Here is a 19,154-nt window from a genome sequence, read left to right as displayed (position 1 = left end):
GAGACCAGCCACTCGAACAGCTGCTGAAGCAATCGGTTTGCATAACCAAAGAATTTCTGCACAAACTGTCAGAAAACCGTCTCAGGGAAGCTCATCTGCATGCTCGTCGTCCTCATCGGGGTCCTCGACCTGACTCCATTTCGTCATCGTAACCGACTTGAGTGGGCAAATGCTCACATTCGCTGGCGTTTGGCACGTTTGAGAGGTGTTCTCTTCACGGATGAATCCCGGTTCACACTGTCCAGGGCAGATGGCAGACAACGTGTGTGGCATCGTGTGGGTGAGCGGTTTTCTGATGTCAGTGTTGTGGATCGAGTGGCCCATGGTGGCGGTGGGGTTATGGTATGGGCAGGCGTCTGTTATGGACGAAGAACACAGGTGCATTTTATTGATGGCATTTGAATGCACAGACATACCGTGATGAGATCCTGAGGCCCACTGTTGTGCCATACATCCAAGAACATCACCTCATGTTTGCAAGCAGGATAATGCACGGCCCCATGTTGCAAGGATCTGTACACAATTCTGTCTGATTGAGCATATACATGCAGGAGTTAATTGACTTTTGATCACATTGTCAAGTGTGTTAGTCAGACTTTGGAAAAACTCGAGTCCAATTTCATTCGGACTAACATGTTTACATGGACTTAAAAAGTCCAGTTTGAGTTGGACTAATGTAGTCATTACATGTTTTTTCAGTGTCATGTAAATATACTGAGTTAGGAATCATCTTGTGATGGCACAAAAGGAAATGCTATGGTGACTACATCATTGTGTATGTGACAGTCACTGTGGCATTTCCCTTCTGTTTGCACAAGTGTATGCTTCCATCAGACAAGTGTCTTAGAGCAGGGGTCACCAGCCCTATTCCTGGAGAGCACCTGCTCTGCATGTTTTCTAACTCTCCCTGATCCACTCTCAGGGAATTAACTATCAGGTGTGCTCAGACAATCAACAGCTGGAAGACACCACTTTAAAAAAAAATAGGTGTGACTTGAGTAAGTTGACGTGGAAAACATACAGGATTAGGGGTTCTCCAGGAACAGGGTTTGTGACCCCTGAGATACAGATTTGAACAAAAGCTCATAATGGTCAGTATTTGTGATTGACTGATGATGAACTCACAAAGCAGGTGTCTTGCACGAGTGTGTACGACACCGTTGCAGTGAGATTGTTCACATCTGTCCGTCGGCTCAATGTTCTCGTGGTTCCCTCATACGAGCTGTTCCGCCGTGATTCACCCTGATTTGTACTTATTCGTACTATGTGTGAAGGGGCCCTGAGGATGTGAGACAATAGACTTGTAACTTCATATTGTGTCTGTCTGCATAACCTTAAATTTCATCTGTGTTGTTGCTGAGGTACATCTTGCACACATCAGAGTTTCTTCTGTACAGTCCTACATATGATGGAGAACTAAGCTTTCTTTGAAGTTGGACAGTGGTAGCACACCATATGAAGATGTGCAATTCTGAGAAATAATTCTGGACCATTGTCTTCAATGGAATATGATTTTATTTTGATCATATTTCATCATATTTGTCTGAGTTACTTTAAAAAAAGGCACTAGAAGGAGCAATATCTGTTTGAGGAGCATCAACGCCAAGCCACGACAAGGCCAACTGAATGGCGTGCTTTACGGTGGACAGAGGCCAGACTCCTGAGGAGAGTCTAGATCTAAGGTGTGGGAGTCCCTTATGGAAGGAAGAGGGGAACAACCCCCCTCTCCTTGGCTCCCCAACTGACCTCTCTGGCCCACTCTAAATAATGACTCAGATGCTGTGATTGACATTGCATCTTCATCACGGTGGCTGGTAGTAGGGGGATCAGCTCCTCCTCACTATATTCACAGGAAGGTGCAAACTGCTCTGTGATAGGAATAGCAGAAGCTGTAGGAGGCTGCAGACTAAGGTGCAATCTTAATCTTAATCTGAGCAAATTCAGAGGCTAATGTGTCAACCATATCAGACAAGACCAGGTCATGGCTACTCTAATTTACTGTAGTAGTAAGGGCCTCAGCATGTGGGCGCTTACATCAGTTGGAGGTCGGTGGTGCAGAGGGCAGCTCAGCTTCAATATAGCCAGGCTGGCCGGTCTCTCAGCCAATGGCAAAGAAACAGCAAGTGTCATCTGTGAGTGCTTGTCTCAAGTGTCCAGCCCCAAGACATGAAGTGAATGAATTCTGGCCATCATCTGGGCTCAGAATAGAAGAATCGTCTTTATTGTCATTGTACAGTGGGGGGGGTTGGGGGGGCGGGTTGCTCCCACAGAGCTTCTGTACACCACAAAAAAGACATACACCTGAAAAAATTTGCTTAAATCTGAAATATGTACTGTATACTAATATAAAATAAAGTACATCTTAAAACTTGACTGTTAGCATTCAGGACAGTGATTATGAACACTGGGGGTAACATTTAGGGCAGTGATTGTGAACACTGCGGGAACATTTAGGGCAGTGCTGTTAAGGTGCTAAAGATGGAGGAGGTATACTGGGGTGTCTGTTGTCTTGGGGGGGGGGGGGGGTAGATTGGGTTGTTTATTGTCCGTGGTGGTGGTGGTTTGGGGGGGGTGGAGATAAGTTGAGTTGTTTATTGTCCGGGGGAGGGAGGTGTTCCTGGGAGTAGGTCTGTGGGTGAGTGTGTCCATGGGTGTTTGCAGTACATATTGCATATGGGAAGAAGCTGACAGCCTACTGTGTGGGATTTGTTGACCTGTTGCATCTCCCAGAGGGCAGCAGGTCAAAAATGGGTGTGAGGGGTCTCCTGTGATGACCTTGGTTCTCCTAAGCCAGCAGGATGGGGTGATGTTTTCCAGGCTGGGCAGACGGCAGCTGATGATCTTTAGGGCAGTGTTTATGACCCTCTGGATCACCTTTCTGTCCTCGGCTGTGGAGCGTGCATACCACAAACCCAGACAGTATGTCAGAGAGGCCAAGAATGAAATCGAACAGGACAGATTATTACAGTTTTGACTCTCAGTGGGGGATGTTTTTCATCGTAGGTCAGAAATCTCCATTTTCATTAAGAAAACCAAGTGGCTTGAAAAAACGTTGTTGTTAAGACTTTCTACTTGGTGGTTTGCCCAAAACAAGCCACAACCCCTCAACTCATACGGGTATCTTTGTTGACAGCCACAGATATCCAGTTGTCATGGTGGGGGGACCAGTGAAGAACAGCAGCTTTACTGGGCTAAAGGAACTGGCTTTGGTACTGGATCCACTGCTTCTGGTTGGGATGTGGAGCAGGCCCTGACCAAACAGCGGCTCGAAGAAGAACATGTCACATGTCTCCTACAGGCAAGTCCATCTGGAGAGTTGTCAACAATGCAAAAATAAAACCTATAAATTATGCCAGTTTATCTAACTTGTGTTAGACAAGACGTGTGTCTTCTCAGTTCCACTTTCAGTGAATTTTTTTTTTTCTAGGTCTTGGCGAGTTATATCAACCCAGCAGGTGCTGATGCCTCCTCAACAGACAGCAGAGGACACAACAGCTCAGCGCTGCCGGCTGTGCTGCAGGAGCTCCTGAGTCAGTCCTGCCTCATCCCTGCCATGTCCTCCTACTTACGCAATGATTCTGGTAGGGTTTCACTTGAAACACACGCACACAGTGTTATATATTATCAATCACTTGTCAAATTTCAGTATGCAAGAACTGTCCTGTCCAAAAGGACTGGCAGATCTTATGTTGATGCACATCAAATTAAAGGCACCCCAGTTAACAATGCTCACAAAACTGTGCTTATTGTCCTGTTTTCTTCAAGAAATGTTTGAGTGTATCACTTTAATGCAGATCTTCACATTTATGATTTTATGCCTGTAATATGTTTGTAGCTAGGATCTGTTGGTGTTATATGCTGCTCACTCTGATGACTTGGTTTGTCTTTGCCTCACAGAAAATGTAGCCACCGCAGCATCTTGTTTCATTCATCATAATATGTTAGTCGTTATCGCTATGATGTATCACCTGAGCTTGCCATTACTGTGTCTAAGCAAGCAGCAATAGCCAGAATTGGAGTTGTCTGTCAGTCATGTTTTATTATCCTGGGCTTTGAGTGGAGAAGTGGAATATTTTAATGGTTCCTGTTCTTTGGAGTCTATTAAGATCTGAGACGTTTTCTATGGTGTGACCCTTGACATAGTCTATTTTTTTGGTAGTTTTCCATGCAGCAATATGACAAGCTACTTCTAGTAACTTCAAACATACATTTCAGTGGTCAAGAAGTATGACGTTGGTTACAATTTTACCTTTTACCAATTTTATGTTATTCCACTATTGTTGATCCGAAATCCAAATGTACCCAATAATAACCAAAAACATCCATCTGGTTGCATCAGAGAGCAAATCAAAGAAGTTGCCAAAGACAACTGTGAAACTTTACGTAAAAGCCATCTTCATTTTTGCCACTGTATCAAGCTTGATGATGTTTGTCCTCCATTTAGGGATTTCTAATTCACTGCAGATTACTTTTCTGTGATCTGTATGATGGAATGTTGGATTTCGATGACTCATTCTTAACTAAATTTAAAGGTTAATCTGTTTGCATTGGTGAATCTTTTTGTGTGTTGTCCTATTTATGAGTGCTTTGTATATTGCAAATATTGCTAAATTAAACACCAGATGGTGCTAGAGCATCTGTGACAGAAGGTGAAGCATTGGTTTGTGCATTCACCAACTGAAGCTCTGTGATTTCTTCATGTTTTACATTTTAAAAATGCAGCTTCCTCAGAGATGCCATCAACTGATTTTTGTTTTTGTTTTTTAACCCCTCACCTCTCCCACCCCTTTTTGGTTTTGGTTTGTATTTGCTTATTACAGTAAATGTTTTGCAGATTAAATCAGTGTGACAGTCCATCCTGCCCGAACAGGCATTTGTTCGCACACTTTTCATTAGACTAACCTTTTTAGATCAACATAATGGTGGTATAGTTGACCACTATAATAATTATAAAGCAATTCAATGTGTATCTAGATACAGAAGTAGCAACGTAACAGTTTTACTCAACGAGTTAGCAACTTTTAAAACAGGCCCTCAAATGGTTCTACATTTGGATAGATCAATGGGTCCGAGTATTGATGCAGTCACATTTTACTTTAAAACTGATGTCCCATTGCTACTTATCATGAACATCTTAAAAACAGCAAAAAGATGGCGGCACGTGTAGATGCAGCGGCTCTGTGCGCTCACTTTCAGTGCTTTGTTTTATTGTTTATGTACATCCTAATCGTCTTAGCAACTTTCTGTGGAGCTAACACTACCTTCTTTTGTAATCTTTAGATACACTGTGTGTCATGACTCTGTTTATCAGATATACCTTAACAGAAACTTTGCACTTGTTTCTCCAGTATTTTTGAGCAGGTTTAATGAGAGTTACGTATGTAACTACGGTTCTATGAATTCTGGATGACCGCAAGAGGGCGGTGCTTTAGCACCTGGATTATTCCATGTGCGCAATGCGCAGAGTTCGACTCCTATACCAACAAAGTCACACCATTAGGTGTGACCTGGGTGACGTCAGCAACCGTATATAAGCGAAAAACACAACTACAGCACAATGTCAACAAGACATCAACAACTGGAGCAACAGCCGTAGAGCAGAAGTGAAAAACACTCATCTACAGCACAATGTCAACAGTGTCAACTTGCAAGCGCCGCAGCGTCACACAGTAGTGGAAAAACAAGTGAAGCCACAACTGCTCACTCGTAGAAAAACAGAGTTACTCACCGAGAGCTGAGGCCAGATCAACTGAACACCTGCACCAAGCGGGGTTACTCACCCACAGCAGTAAGCAGAACAGAGTAAAGAACTCGTGGTCTTGCAGCCTCTGGGGGGCGCGTATGCGCAGTTCCAACCACGGAAGGTTGCGAGGCTATGATCATCAAGTGATCCAAAAAAGGTTCGACCTTCTGCTTCTCATGCGAGAGATGGAAAAAGAACTGAATGCTGGGTAATGTGCGCTTATATACGGTTATTGACGTCACCCAGGTCGCACCTACTGGCGTGACTTTGTTGGTATAAGACTCGACCTCTGCACAAATCATCCATGTGCTAAAGCACCGCCCCCTGGCAGTCAGGAGGAATGAAATAGAACACCCTTCTCATGGATCCTGGTTTTGCATAATGTTTGTACCCATACATGATACTGTTGTAAAAGTATGCAAAAATTATACAGTTGTATGTAAAATGTGGCAACCCCATGATTTTCCTTTATAAATCATTGGTTGTTTGGATCAGCAATTTCAGTTAAATATATCATATAGCAGGCACACAGAACACAGTGATATTTGAGAAGTGAAATGCAGTTTGTAGGATTTACAGAAAGTGTGCAATAATACTTTAAACAAAATTAGACAGGTGCATAATGTTGGGCACCTCAGCAGAAAAAAATGCATCAATATTTAGTAGATCCTCCTTTTGCAGAAATAACAGCCTCGAAACACTTCCTTGTCACTTCTAGTGAGAGTCTGGATTCTGGTTGAAGGTATTTTGGACCATTCTTTACAAAACATCTCTAGTTCAGTCAGGTTTGTTGGTTTCTGAGCATGGACAGCCCACGTAAAAATCACATCACAGATTTTCAATAATATTCAGGTCTGGAGACTGAGATGGCCATTCCAAAATATTGCATTTGTTCCTCTGCTTGAATGCCTTCATAGATTTTGAGAAGTGTTTAGGGTCGTTGTCTTGTTGAAAGCAACTTCAACTTTGTCACTGATTCTTGAACATTGTTGTCAAGAATCTGCTGATATTAACTGGAATCCATGTGACCCTCAACTTTAGCAAGATTCCCAGTTCTAGCACTGGCCACACAGCCCCACAGCATGATGGAACCACCTCAAAATTTTACTGTAGGTGGCAAGTGTTTTTCTTGGAATGCTGTGTTCTTTTTCAGCCATCCGTACCGCCCCTTGTTATGTCCATATAACTCAGTTTTAGTTTCATCAGTCCACAGCACCTTATTCCAAAATGAAGCTGGCTTGTCCAAATGTGCTTTAGCATACCTCAAGCGACTCTGGCGTGTACGCAGAAAAGGCTTCCTCTGCATTACAACATCTCCTTGTGTAAAGTGTTTCTGGCCAGCTATGACTGCACAAAATGCAGCTTTTCCATTATTGACAACCTGTGCAATATTTACACTTATGCATGTGCAAATGAGTGTATTGGGCATCGTGCAATACAACCTAGTTGTTACAGTTGGGAGGAGATGAACCAAGGGATGAGGGGAACCCCTAAATACAGGACAGCCAAGGCGATGAGAGTGGGGTTAAAGCACAGTTTTATTAGTGATAAAGAAACCAAAGACAAAATGTGGCAACAAAACTCAAAGTTGGGAGTTCTCTTCCAAATCCTGGTGAGGGCCACGGAGGAATGCTACTGCACTGCCGGTGGAAGCTCCAGAGGAAGGCTCACCAGAACTGGGGACTCTTTCCCTCTTCTGAAAATGTGACATCAATAGAGGAGTCCTTCCTGTGAAGCGGAGTGCACTGAAAAGTCTCTACATAAAACAGTGAGTACCAGACAGAATAAGCAGAGCCAAGGAATGTCTTTGCTGCTTTGAGTGTATTTCCAAAATGAACCACCAAAGTCAACCAAGAGTATTTCTGGTATACAAAATAATGTTCAAACAGATATCACTCTTCTCATTCAAAACCAGATTCCAACAAAAATCTTTCTTGTTATTCAAACAGGATCCCAACAAAAATCTTTCTTGTTATTCAAACAGGATCCCAACAAAAATTCTTTCTTGTTATTCAAACAGGATAAAGGATCACCAGAGGGAGGCAGAGAGTGCTAAATACTGAAAGGTGATAAAGGGCCAGTGCAGAGAATACTTAACCAGAAAAAGGGTGAAACAGACAAGCTGTGAAATCAGAGCAGCAAGCGACTGTGAGAAGGAAATGACAGAAACTACTGAGACAGACAGAAAATAGAGCAATGAGAAAGAGGACATGACTTCAACAAAAGCTGGGATAAAGTGTGAAAAATAGGAACAGTGTGTGGAAGACAAAGCTAACCAAGACTCTAACTGGACAGGACCACAACACTAGTAGAATGTGCAGTTACAACCAGGCACTTTTGCACTTAGCACTTGTCACTTTAATACAGTACTTTTGCACCTTAGCACCGATCATGAAACTCTTTTGGTTCCTCCACCTGATAGCTACTTATTATCTATCAATTATTGTTACTTTGAATTGTAAATATCTGTGTATATGTGTATTTTCTTTTAAAGTAGACCTGCATTGAAATAAATGTGGTCAGATTTCAGAAAGAAATAGCTGATCTGTATTTATAAGACCCTTGTGAATGCAGTAAAGTAAATCTGTAAGCCCAAATTTGTAATTCAGCGGAGAAATCTTCGTTTAAAAATGACAAATTTGCAGCTAAAATTTAGCTCTCTGTGAAAACAGTTTGTACAGCCGTATCATTTCCATGACGTCAGGGACAAGACAACGCGCTCCCGCCTTCAGTCCGATCCCGCATTGAAATTGATTTTATCTGTTAGTAATGTTACTTATACACGTCCTGGTTTCAACATCCAAAAGTAAGCTGCAATGAATGTGAGATACAGATCTGTGTGCTCAGATCAGCAACGACATTGACAGCGGGCGCCGTTCTTACACTCCCGCTCTCTGCCTCCGCTGCGCTTATTAAGTCTGCGGGCTCGTTAACGAGCTCGCGGGCCACTCACAGCGCCCGTGTCTGCTTTGCAACCTGTGTTGTGCGCTGCACAACACTGGCATCACCTCTCTGTCTACTGAATGGAGCTGCAGCACACTTGGCACAAGTCCTGAGATTACGCTGGCTGTTTTAATGCGAAGCGGCCTGTACACCTGTTGCTGCAAGTACAGACTTCTTGCAGCAAAATCCACAGCACCTCATGTCTCGGCAATCGGACCCCCAGAGCTCCATGGACGCTGAGAGAGGTTTATATATTTTTAATGACTGGGATTCTTTGCGGGTCTCGCCTCCATATCCCGCGATGGTACTGGAGGCGAAAGACAGTAGATTTTCATTGCGACACCACTCAATCAAACGGGTGTATGAAAAAGTCCCCCAAAATAAATTTCAAGCACAAATAAAAGAAATGTGTACTCACCAAACGTGCCGCAAGACAATATGAAGTTTTAAAAAAAGTAGATCCTTCCGTATAAGACAAGAAAAAGGTGCAGATGCAAACTGATGTAAATCCACAAATTACAATTGGCGCAATGCATGCTGGGAGAGGGTCTTGTCTGTGACGTCTCGGCAGCGTCCATGATGAGAGGGACAGTTTGCAGAGGGCTAAATGTTAGCTGTAAATTTGTCATTTTCAAATGAAGATTTCTCCGTTGAATGACAGATCTGGGCTTGCAGATTTACTTTACTACATTCAGAAGGATCTCATGTGTAAATGTAAGTCATTTTTTGTTCAAAAAATCTGACTGCATTTTTTTCAATGCAGGTCTCCTTTAATTGTTTTTCTGTCATGATTAATTTACTTTGATATGTTATGTGGTCTTTCTTGTTTTTTTTAGTCTGTTTTTATGTTACTGGGACTACAGATGGAAATTAGCACCTTTCTATAATCTGGCATATTTACATGTTACTGTGTCCATTAATATGCACTGTCCCACTTCAAATAAACATACATACAGTGAGGAAAATAAGTATTTGAACACCCTGCGATTTTGCAAGTTCTCCCACTTAGAAATCATGGAGGGGTCTGAAATTTTTATCTTAGGTGCATGTCCACTGTGAGAGACATAATCTAAAAAGAAAAATCCAGAAATCACAATGTATGATTTTTTAAAATCATTTAATTAATTAAAAATGTGATAATTTTTGCTGTACCCTAGATGGTACAATATGTGGTGGTGGTGGTCACATTTTTAGAACTGGTACAAAGCGCTACCCCAGATGCACCCAGATGCAAAAAAAACAACAAATCCATCTGTGGTTGGCACTAAACCAGTACAAATGTGTTTGACCTAAAACTCTAGTCAGATTAGCTATAAATGTTGTTGTTTCAAATTCAGCAGTTGCTTGTGGCAAAATAATTAATTGTATCCACACAAAAGATTAATTCTGGCCTATATAAGGTGCCTGAGCCCATTGAAGCTGAACCCCCACCCAGACAAAACAAAATCCAAGCAAACAGGCTGAGTTTGCCCTGTAATTTCCGACGGTGCTCACAAACCGGCTTCTGCACTGTGTGAAAACATTCAGCTGGTCGAACGAAGTCAAACTAAACAATGACGTTACATAAACTAAACACGATTAATAAACGTCAAGAACGACAGCAAAATGAAACACGGACGAATTGAGATTTTCGTTGCCCTTCGTTCAAATTTTTCAACAGTTTAAAAATCCTGACGAAGCGCCAGCTGCAGGAACGAAGCTGCACGAAGGTTCAACGAAAGTCAACAAAAGTCCAGATTTCTTGTTTTGTTAGTGCTTTGTTACCCTTTAAGTGCCGTGTGACTGGGCCATTAAGAGTGATCCAGGAAGTTTCTGAATGCAATTCTGAGCAAGGAGGGGACAGAAATGTTTATCTTTGTGGGGAGGCGGGGTTGACCCTGTTGCTAGGTATGACACAGTCTTCTAAAAATCTGTGATTGGTTGTCACAAAAAGGGAAAGAGAAAAGAACAAATGCGCTCCTAGTTATAAAAGAAACAAGAAAATCAACTTATATAACCTGAACTGTATTAAGAAATATGTAATTGTGAAAATAATTTTATCACAATGATGAAACTCAGCAAAGTGAAATAATTACACAGCCTCTAAATGTTTGAATGTACATCATTCACATGCCAATTATTATATTGATTAGCGTATTCTTATGTTTACTCTCCATACTGGTAATTTTACTACTTGATGTATTTGATATTAATGGTGGACACATACTCAGCTGTCAGCAATTACTGAATGCTGGCATCCTTTATAAAAAGCGGTTTGATGTGGCAGAATGACCAAAACACCAAATGAAACGAATTAAAAAAAGAACTTGGAAGCCCAACTGGACAGAAGAGCAGTGCCTGCTGTTGGCACAGCTTGTGGAGGAGAATAAAAGATTTTTAAAAGGGAAATTGGATCCCGGGAGGCAGACTGGGGATTGCATTGCCCAACAAATCAAGTCGTTTCCTCTCCTTATGCACCCAAGCAACAGGTTTAGCCTTAAGATGCTTTGTGAATACAGGCCCTACTCAGTCAGTCAGTGTGCACTGTGACAGTCACAATGTCAACATGGTACATGTTCATCAAACTGCTTCAAAACATCCTCTCTCACCCATAATATCACAGAAAATGGTTGGCAACATGTTTGAATGTACACAGAGGTACAAAATTACCTGTATAAAATAATGCAGTCTGAAATAAGTAGTATTTAGGGCAGCAAATTATTTTGTCAGAGGTGGAACTAAATGATAACTTTTAAGATGTGATTTATGCCTTAATTTCTCTTAGGATGTCAGATAAAGCCCTGCTGAATACATCTATGTCTTGCATACCATTTATTTTGGGTATGCGTGATATTGGATTTCTCTTCTATATTTGACATACAGATATTTTCAAACTCATTTTGACCCAGTAAACATTTGGGGGAGTACTATTTTCTTCATTGAAGAAAGTAGTCTCTCCTGTAACTTGGTATTAAAAAATAAATGTTTGTTTATCTGAAATTTTGTTTTCAAGTAGTCCCATGTCTGACATCATACATTATTCTGTAGTTCTTTTCTGTGTTAAAATAAAGAATTTGACCTCTTTGTACTAAAAACTGCTCTTGCCCAATTCACACTACATTATCAAGTACCCCTGTTGTCCAAACATCTTTTCCACTCTTCTCAAACAGTTTGACAAGCATTAATATCAACCCTAATCATGATCGGGTGAATTAAACAAGAGTCACAGATGTAGTTCTGCTCTACTTCAAAAGCACCATGCTAAAGGAGCTAATAGTCACTGCTACTTGCTGCTGACTAAAATCCCTCTTTTTATAACCAGATAATGCCACTAAGGTGATTTGCCCAACATCTTACGGACACATTAGCAAGCAAGTGATATGGGAGCTTCACCGTGACAAAACTTTTACCGAAACAAGTCATTCGAACTTTGGTTCTGACAGGCAGTCAAGCACGGAGGAAATGCTCATGTTGACTATGTCTGATTTTCCCATCCTTCATAGTGTATCATTAAACATTGTACACAATGACTCCAAGTAACCACAAACCACTCCCTGGCAATGGCATCAAATAATAAACATGAACTGCTTGTTGCCCTCATTTATAGCTAATCTGACTAGAGTTTTAGGTCAAACACATTTGTGCTGGTTTAGTGCCAAGCACAGATGGATTTGTGTTTTTGCATCTGGGGTAGCGCTTTGTACCAGTTCTAAATATGTGGTGTCACCACCACCACATATTGTACTATCTAAGGTACAGCATCACATTTATTTGTAGGGACAAAAATAAGTGGAAAGAAAATAATAGGATTCCCAGCCCTATTGGTACTGAACTTGGACCGCTTGAACAACAGGGAATAATGCATTTTTAACAGTTAAGACAGCCACCACTCTTTCATCAGCATTGTTCAATCAGTATCACTCTGAGTGTTCAAGATTTCCAACTGCAGTGTTGCACTAATTGGAATTGATGAGCCATATAAAAACATTTTTTTAAGTTGTTTGCTTTGTATTTTGTAAAAAATTAAGTAAACACTTTAACGAGCAGCTTGGAATGAAGGTTGTGGGGTTTTTTTCTCAAGTCATTGCAGACCTGGTCCATTGTCAACAGTGCACATTAGATGAACCGTTATGTGCTTGGAATACTCTGTACAAGCCTAGGAAAATGCAAATTTGTTTGGGACTCTATTGACAGATACCGGATTTGGGGAGGAAGTTTAACCAGGATGCCCTACTTTCTTGGAAAATGGAAGTAAAAACATAAATTTGTTGATCCTGATAAGTGCACCATGAACCTGTTATGGCTGTAATGATCCAGCACTCATATTTTTAAATATTGTTGCTAGTGTGGCAGCAAGGCACAGCTTCTTCCCCACATTTTAAATGTTCTTTGATCCGTGATGAGTTTCTGTTGAGTTTTGATGGGACTGATTAAATGCAATGAAAGACATAAGGGTCTTAGCAACAGTGTTTCTGCGATCTTGTTTGTACTGTTTGCTGTTGCTTGTCAGGCCAGCATCTTGGGGTGCTTAATTTCAAAGGAATGCCTCTGTGCGTTTGTGTATGCATGCTGGTGTTAATGTGCAACCAGTGTTAGAATTAAATAACAGCTCAGGAAGATTGTTGTAATTGCGTCTCATTATCTTGAAATAAATGTATGAGAATCTTTGTACATCATCACTTGTTGTTCACACAGGCTTAATAATTGCATGGTCTTTAAAATGAGGGGAAAGTAAATGTGTATCTATTATTGCCACCAAAGTTAAACCCATAAAATAACTTCCTTTTAACTGCACAAATTATTTCTTTGACATGGAGTTAATGCATGGGCCTTTTGTGATCCTCACCCCGCCCCATTAGTTTGGGACATGAAGCAGTATTGGTACAGATAGCAAGCAGAAACAAATCATCTTGAGCAGGAATGCCCAGTCAAGGCAACTTTTTGATGTGTTGGTACTGGATTAATTAAACAAGAATCACAAAAGAAGTGCGAATGCATCTATATTATAATAGCCAAGTGGCGTGTGTGTGTGTGTGTGTGTGTGTGTGTGTGTGTGTGTGTGTGTGTGTGTGTGTGTGTGTGTGTGTGTGTGTGTGTGTGTGTGTGTGTGTGTGTGTGTGGCTTTGATCACGGACAAGCTGGGGAGAGCTGACATTTGCCGATCGATATGCTTATGTATTTTGGGTCAAGGATGAGCGCTGCGAAAATGAAAAGTTGATAAAGTAATATTTTTGCAGAAATTAGCGATATTAGCAAACAACATTGAACAATAAACATTATGTGGCAATGCACCATGGGATAAAAAGCTCTCTGTGTGTGTGTGTGTGCTTGAATATAATTTCAATCACAGACAAGCTGAGGGGAGTGGACATTTGCCGTTTGGTATGCTTATGTAATTTGGGTCAAGGATTAACGCCGCCAAAATGGAATGTTGACAGGACTATTTTTGGAAAAAGTATGATATTAGCTAACAACACTGAACAATGGATGTTGATAATTACCACCCCAGTTCCAATGAAGTTGGGACGTTGTGTAAAATGTAAATAAAAACAGAATACATTGATTAGAAAATCCCCTTCAACCTATATTCAATTGAATACACCACAAAGACAAGATATTTAATGTTCAAACCGATAGACTTTGTTGTTTTTGTGCAAATATTTGCTCATTTTGAAATGGATGCCTGCAACACATTTCAAAAAAGTTGGGACAGGGCAACAAAACACTGCGAAAGTTGATGAATGCTCAAAGAACACCTAATTAGAAACAGGTGAGTGTCATGATTGAGCATAAAAGTAGCATCCCCAAAAGGCTCAGCTGTTTCCAAGCAATGATGGGGCGAGGATCACTATGTTGTGAACAACTGCGTGAAAAAATAGTTCAATAGTTGAAGAACAATGTTTCTCAACGTTCAATTGCAAGGAATTTAGGGATTCCATCATCTACAGTCCATAATATAATCAGAAGATTCAGAGAATCTGGAGAACTTTCTACATGTAAGCGGCAAGGCCGAAAACCAGCATTGAATGCCCGTGATCTTCGATCCCTCAGATGGCACTGCATTAAAAACCAACATCATTGTGTAAAAGATCTTACTGAATGGGCTCAGAAACACTTCAGAAAACCATTGTCAGTTAACACAGTTCATCGTTACATCTACAAGTGCAAATTAAAACTCTGCCATACAAAGTGAAAGCCATACAACATCCAGAAACGCCGCCGCCTTCTCTAGACCTGAGCTCATTTGAAATGGACAGATGTAAAGTGGAAAAGTGTGCTCTGGTCTGATGAGTCCACGTTTCAAATTATTTTTGGAAATCATGGATGTTGTGTCTTCAGGACAAAGGGGAAAAATACCACAGAGATTGTTACCAGCGCAAAGTTCAAAAGCCAGCATCTGTTATGGTATGGGTGTGTGTTAGTGCCCATGGCATGGGCAGCTTACACATCTGTGATGGCACCATCAATGCTGAAAGGTACATCCAGTTTTGGGGCAACACGTGCTGCCATCCAAGCAATGTCTTTTTCAGGGACGTCCCTGCTTATTTTAGCAAGACAATGCCAAACCACATTCTGCACGTGTTACAACAGTGTGGCTTTGTAGTAAAAGAGTGTGGGTACAAGACTGGCCTGCCTGCAGTCCAGACCTGTCGCCCATTGAAAATGTGTGGCGCATTATGAAGCACAAAATATGACAACAGAGACATCGGACTGTTGAACAACTGAAGTCGTACATCAAGCAACAGTGGGAAAGAATTCCACCTACAAAGCTTCAACAATTACTGTCCTCAGTTCCCAAACACTTATTGAGTGTTGTTAGAAAGAAAGGTGATGTATCACAGTGGTAAACATACAACTGTCCCAGCTTTTTTGAAACATGCTGCAGGCATCCATTTCAAAATGAGCAAATATTTGCACAAATCAATAAAGTTTCTAAGTTTGAATATTAAATATCTTGTCTTTGTGGTGTATTCAATTGAATATAGGTTGAAGAGGATTTGCAAATCATTGTATTCTGTTTTTATTTACATTTTACACAACATGCCAACTTCATTGGAATTGGGGTTGTACATTCTGGACTCACGCACCAATCCAGCAGGCGGCGGTAAAATCATCTATATACTAAGTGCGTGCATACATGATTTTATTTAATAAGTTCAATGTAAGTACACAATATAGTTGTAAATATGTTAAAAATACATGGATGACACACGAAAGTGAAAACACTTATTTCCATTGATGTCCATTTAAAAATCAGATGACAAAATAGAAATAATAAAATACTATTTTATTATTATTAAAGCATTGCAAAAACTATTTTGAGTTCTGTTGCATTAAATCAAGTGATGTCTGACGAGTCTCTGACCATCTTTTTGACTGACAGCCAGTTATCCATGAGCTCCCAGCTGTCAGTAAATGCCACCATGAGCTCACTGTCAGGCTTAACTGTGAATAGTCCTGAGAGCGCTTGTGTTTCTGCACACTGAGAAGCACTGGTCCATAAGTGGTTTTGGTTTTTACTCAACATGTTGCAAAGCAAATCAGGAGGTGCCTGTGCTCATTTTTTTTTCTCCTAGTTATTTCACATTTAAAAAAAATGATGGTCACTTAATTTTTAAGTATTTGCCAGTCTTGTAGTCTTTTGGAATATATATTTTTAAGATGCCAATTTTACTGCTTGAGCAGCTCATTGTTGAATTCATTTGTCAGACAAGAATAATTATTCAGTCCAGTTTCCCAGAGGACCTGCAACTATGTGTACATATGCACTAACACTCGTTCTTCACCCTCTAAAATGCTGTGCTTCTACAATCCTGATTCTGATCTGGGAGTGTAATAATCTTGTGTGTATGACATTTGGCTCAATCATGAAGCCCCTGACTTGTTACTGCATCCTGGCAGCAGCAGGAGTGTTTACATTGTTCTGCTTGTCCGCATCAGTGCACTCAGCACTTTCAGTAGAATGTGTCAGACGTCAGAATGTCACATCTCCTCCACAGATTTAGACTAAAATAACTTTCACATGACCCTCCACCTCTATGTAAGTGTGCACACGGTTGTTTCATGAAATGATGTCATCGTTCATGCTATTAAACCTCCTCAGTAACTCGTGTTTCACACTAGATGTCTGCACTGTTAAAACTGTGTCACTCAAATAAATGAATAAATAAAACTAAAAAAAACTTTGTGATTCTTAAAATGGTCTGAGTGATGGTTTCTGGGACAGCGAGTCTGTCATTGAGGGCTGTTAATTGGTGCCCAATAGACCATGTTTGGCTAATCTCTTTTTATGTAGACATGCTTTACCAGGGTGTCTGGACTTAATCTTTGAAGAAGAAAAAGTGGATATACAACCCCTGGCAATAATTATGGAATCACCGGCCTCTGAGGATGTTCATTCAGTTGTTTAATTTTGTAGTAAAAAAAAGCAGATCACAGACATGACACAAAACTAAAGTCATTTCAAATGGCAACTTTCTGGCTTTAAGAAACACTATAAGAAATCAGGAAAAATATTTGTGGTAGTCAGTAACGGTTACTTTTTTGGACAAATCAGAGGGAAAAAAAAATATGGAATCATTCAATTCTGAGGAATAAATTATGGAATCACCCTGTAAATTTTCATCCCCAAAGCTAACACCTGCATCAAATCAGATCTGCTTGTTAGTCTGCATCTGAAAAGGAGTGATCACTCCTTGGAGAGCTGTTGCACCAAGTGGACTGACATGAATCATGGCTCCAACACAAGAGATGTCAGTTGAAACAAAGGAGAGGATTATCAAATTCTTAAGAGGGTAAATCATCACGCAATGTTGCAAAAGATGTTGGTTGTTCACAGTCAGCTGTGTCTAAACTCTGGACCAAATACAAACAACATAGGAAGGTTGTTAAAGGCAAACATACTGGTAGACCAAAGAAGACATCAAAGCGTCAAGACAGAAAACTTAAAGCAATATGTCTCAAAAATCGAAAATGCACAACAAAACAAATGAGAAACGAATGGGAGGAAACTGAAGTCAACGTCTGTGACCGAACTGTAAGAAACCGCCTAAATGAAATGGGATTTACATACAGAAAAGCTAAACGAAAGCCATCAACACCTAAACAGAAAAAAACAAGGTTACAATGGGCTAAGGAAAAGCAATCGTGGACCTTGGATGACTGGATGAAAGTCATATTCAGCGATGAATCTCGAATCTACATTGGGCAAGGTGATGATGCTGGAACTTTTGTTTGGTGCCGTTCCAATGAGATTTATAAAATGACTGCCTGAAGAGAACATGTAAATTTCCACAGTCATTGATGATATGGGGCTGCATGTCAGGTAAAGGCACTGGGGAGATGGCTGTCATTACATCATCAATAAATGCACAAGTTTACGTTGATATTTTGGACACTTTTCTTATCCCATCAATTGAAAGGATGTTTGGGGATGATTAAATCATTTTTCAAGATGATAATGCATCTTGCAATAGAGCAAAAACTGTGAAAACATTCCTTGCAAAAAGACACATAGGGTCAATGTCATGGCCTGCAAATAGTCCGGATCTTAATCCAATTGAAAATCTTTGGTGGAAGTTGAAGAAAATGGTCCATGACAAGGCTCCAACCTGCAAAGCTGATCTGGCAACAGCAGTCAGAGAAAGTTGGAGCCAGATTGATGAGTACTGTTTGTCACTCATTAAGTCCATGCCTCAGAGACTGCAAGCTGTTATAAAAGCCAGAGGTGGTGCAACAAAATACTAGTGATGTGTTGGAGCGTTCTTTTGTTTTTCATGATTCCATATTTTTTTCCTCTGCTTGGTCTAAAAAAGTAACCGTTACTGACTGCCACAATTTTTTTTCCTGATTTCTTATAGTGTTTCTTAAAGCCAGAAAGTTGCCATTTGAAATGACTTTAGTTTTGTGTCATGTCTGTGATCTGCTTTATTTCTACAAAATTAAACAACTGAATGAACATCCTCCGAGGCCAGTGATTCCATAATTTTTGCCAGGGGTTGTATTACAGCAAATAACTGTAATCCGGTTCAAATCCGGATACAAGCACCAAATTTTGACTGTGTATACCTTTTGGTACATATTGTAGAAAAATAACGTTAGCCATTTGAATTTTCAATAGGGGGCCAAGTAGGGGTCAATTGAACTGCGTAGGGGTCAAAAAAAAAAAATGTTCCAATCATGTTGAAAGCTATACCACATTATATGTCTGATCACAAAGATCCCAAAAAGGTATTGTTTGGACTATCTATAACTGAATGTTCTGGAGTTATGGGGTAAAAACAGCAAGAATTTCAGTTTGTACAGGGGTGAAAAAAAGTTGCTCCAGTTTTGGTAAAACGTGGTGCAAATTATTGGTTGAACTAATAGGATTAACAAATGGAATAGTTCTGACTGTGTTGAATGTTTGGTCTCCAAAGTAAAGGTCAAAAAATGTCAACGTCCATTGGATACTATGACATGTGACATATGTTACCCTGTAACATGATAA

The 19,154-nt window shown here is 40.5% G+C and overlaps 1 protein-coding gene across 1 annotated transcript in view; it reads left to right on the top strand.

The window, feature by feature from the left end:
* birc6 (baculoviral IAP repeat containing 6) overlaps window positions 1-19,154 on the top strand; it is a 346,340-nt gene that overhangs the window by 208,296 nt on the left and 118,890 nt on the right. Inside the window, exon 64 of the mRNA XM_034184474.1 lies at window positions 3,428-3,581. Within this exon, the coding sequence (XP_034040365.1) occupies window positions 3,428-3,581 (154 nt within the window). The remainder of the gene's footprint in view (window positions 1-3,427; window positions 3,582-19,154) is intronic.

The sequence above is a fragment of the Thalassophryne amazonica genome, chromosome 13 (genome assembly GCF_902500255.1).
Source record: "Thalassophryne amazonica chromosome 13, fThaAma1.1, whole genome shotgun sequence".
Lineage (NCBI taxonomy): Eukaryota > Metazoa > Chordata > Actinopteri > Batrachoidiformes > Batrachoididae > Thalassophryne > Thalassophryne amazonica.
This window is presented reverse-complemented; position numbering and strand designations above follow the sequence as displayed.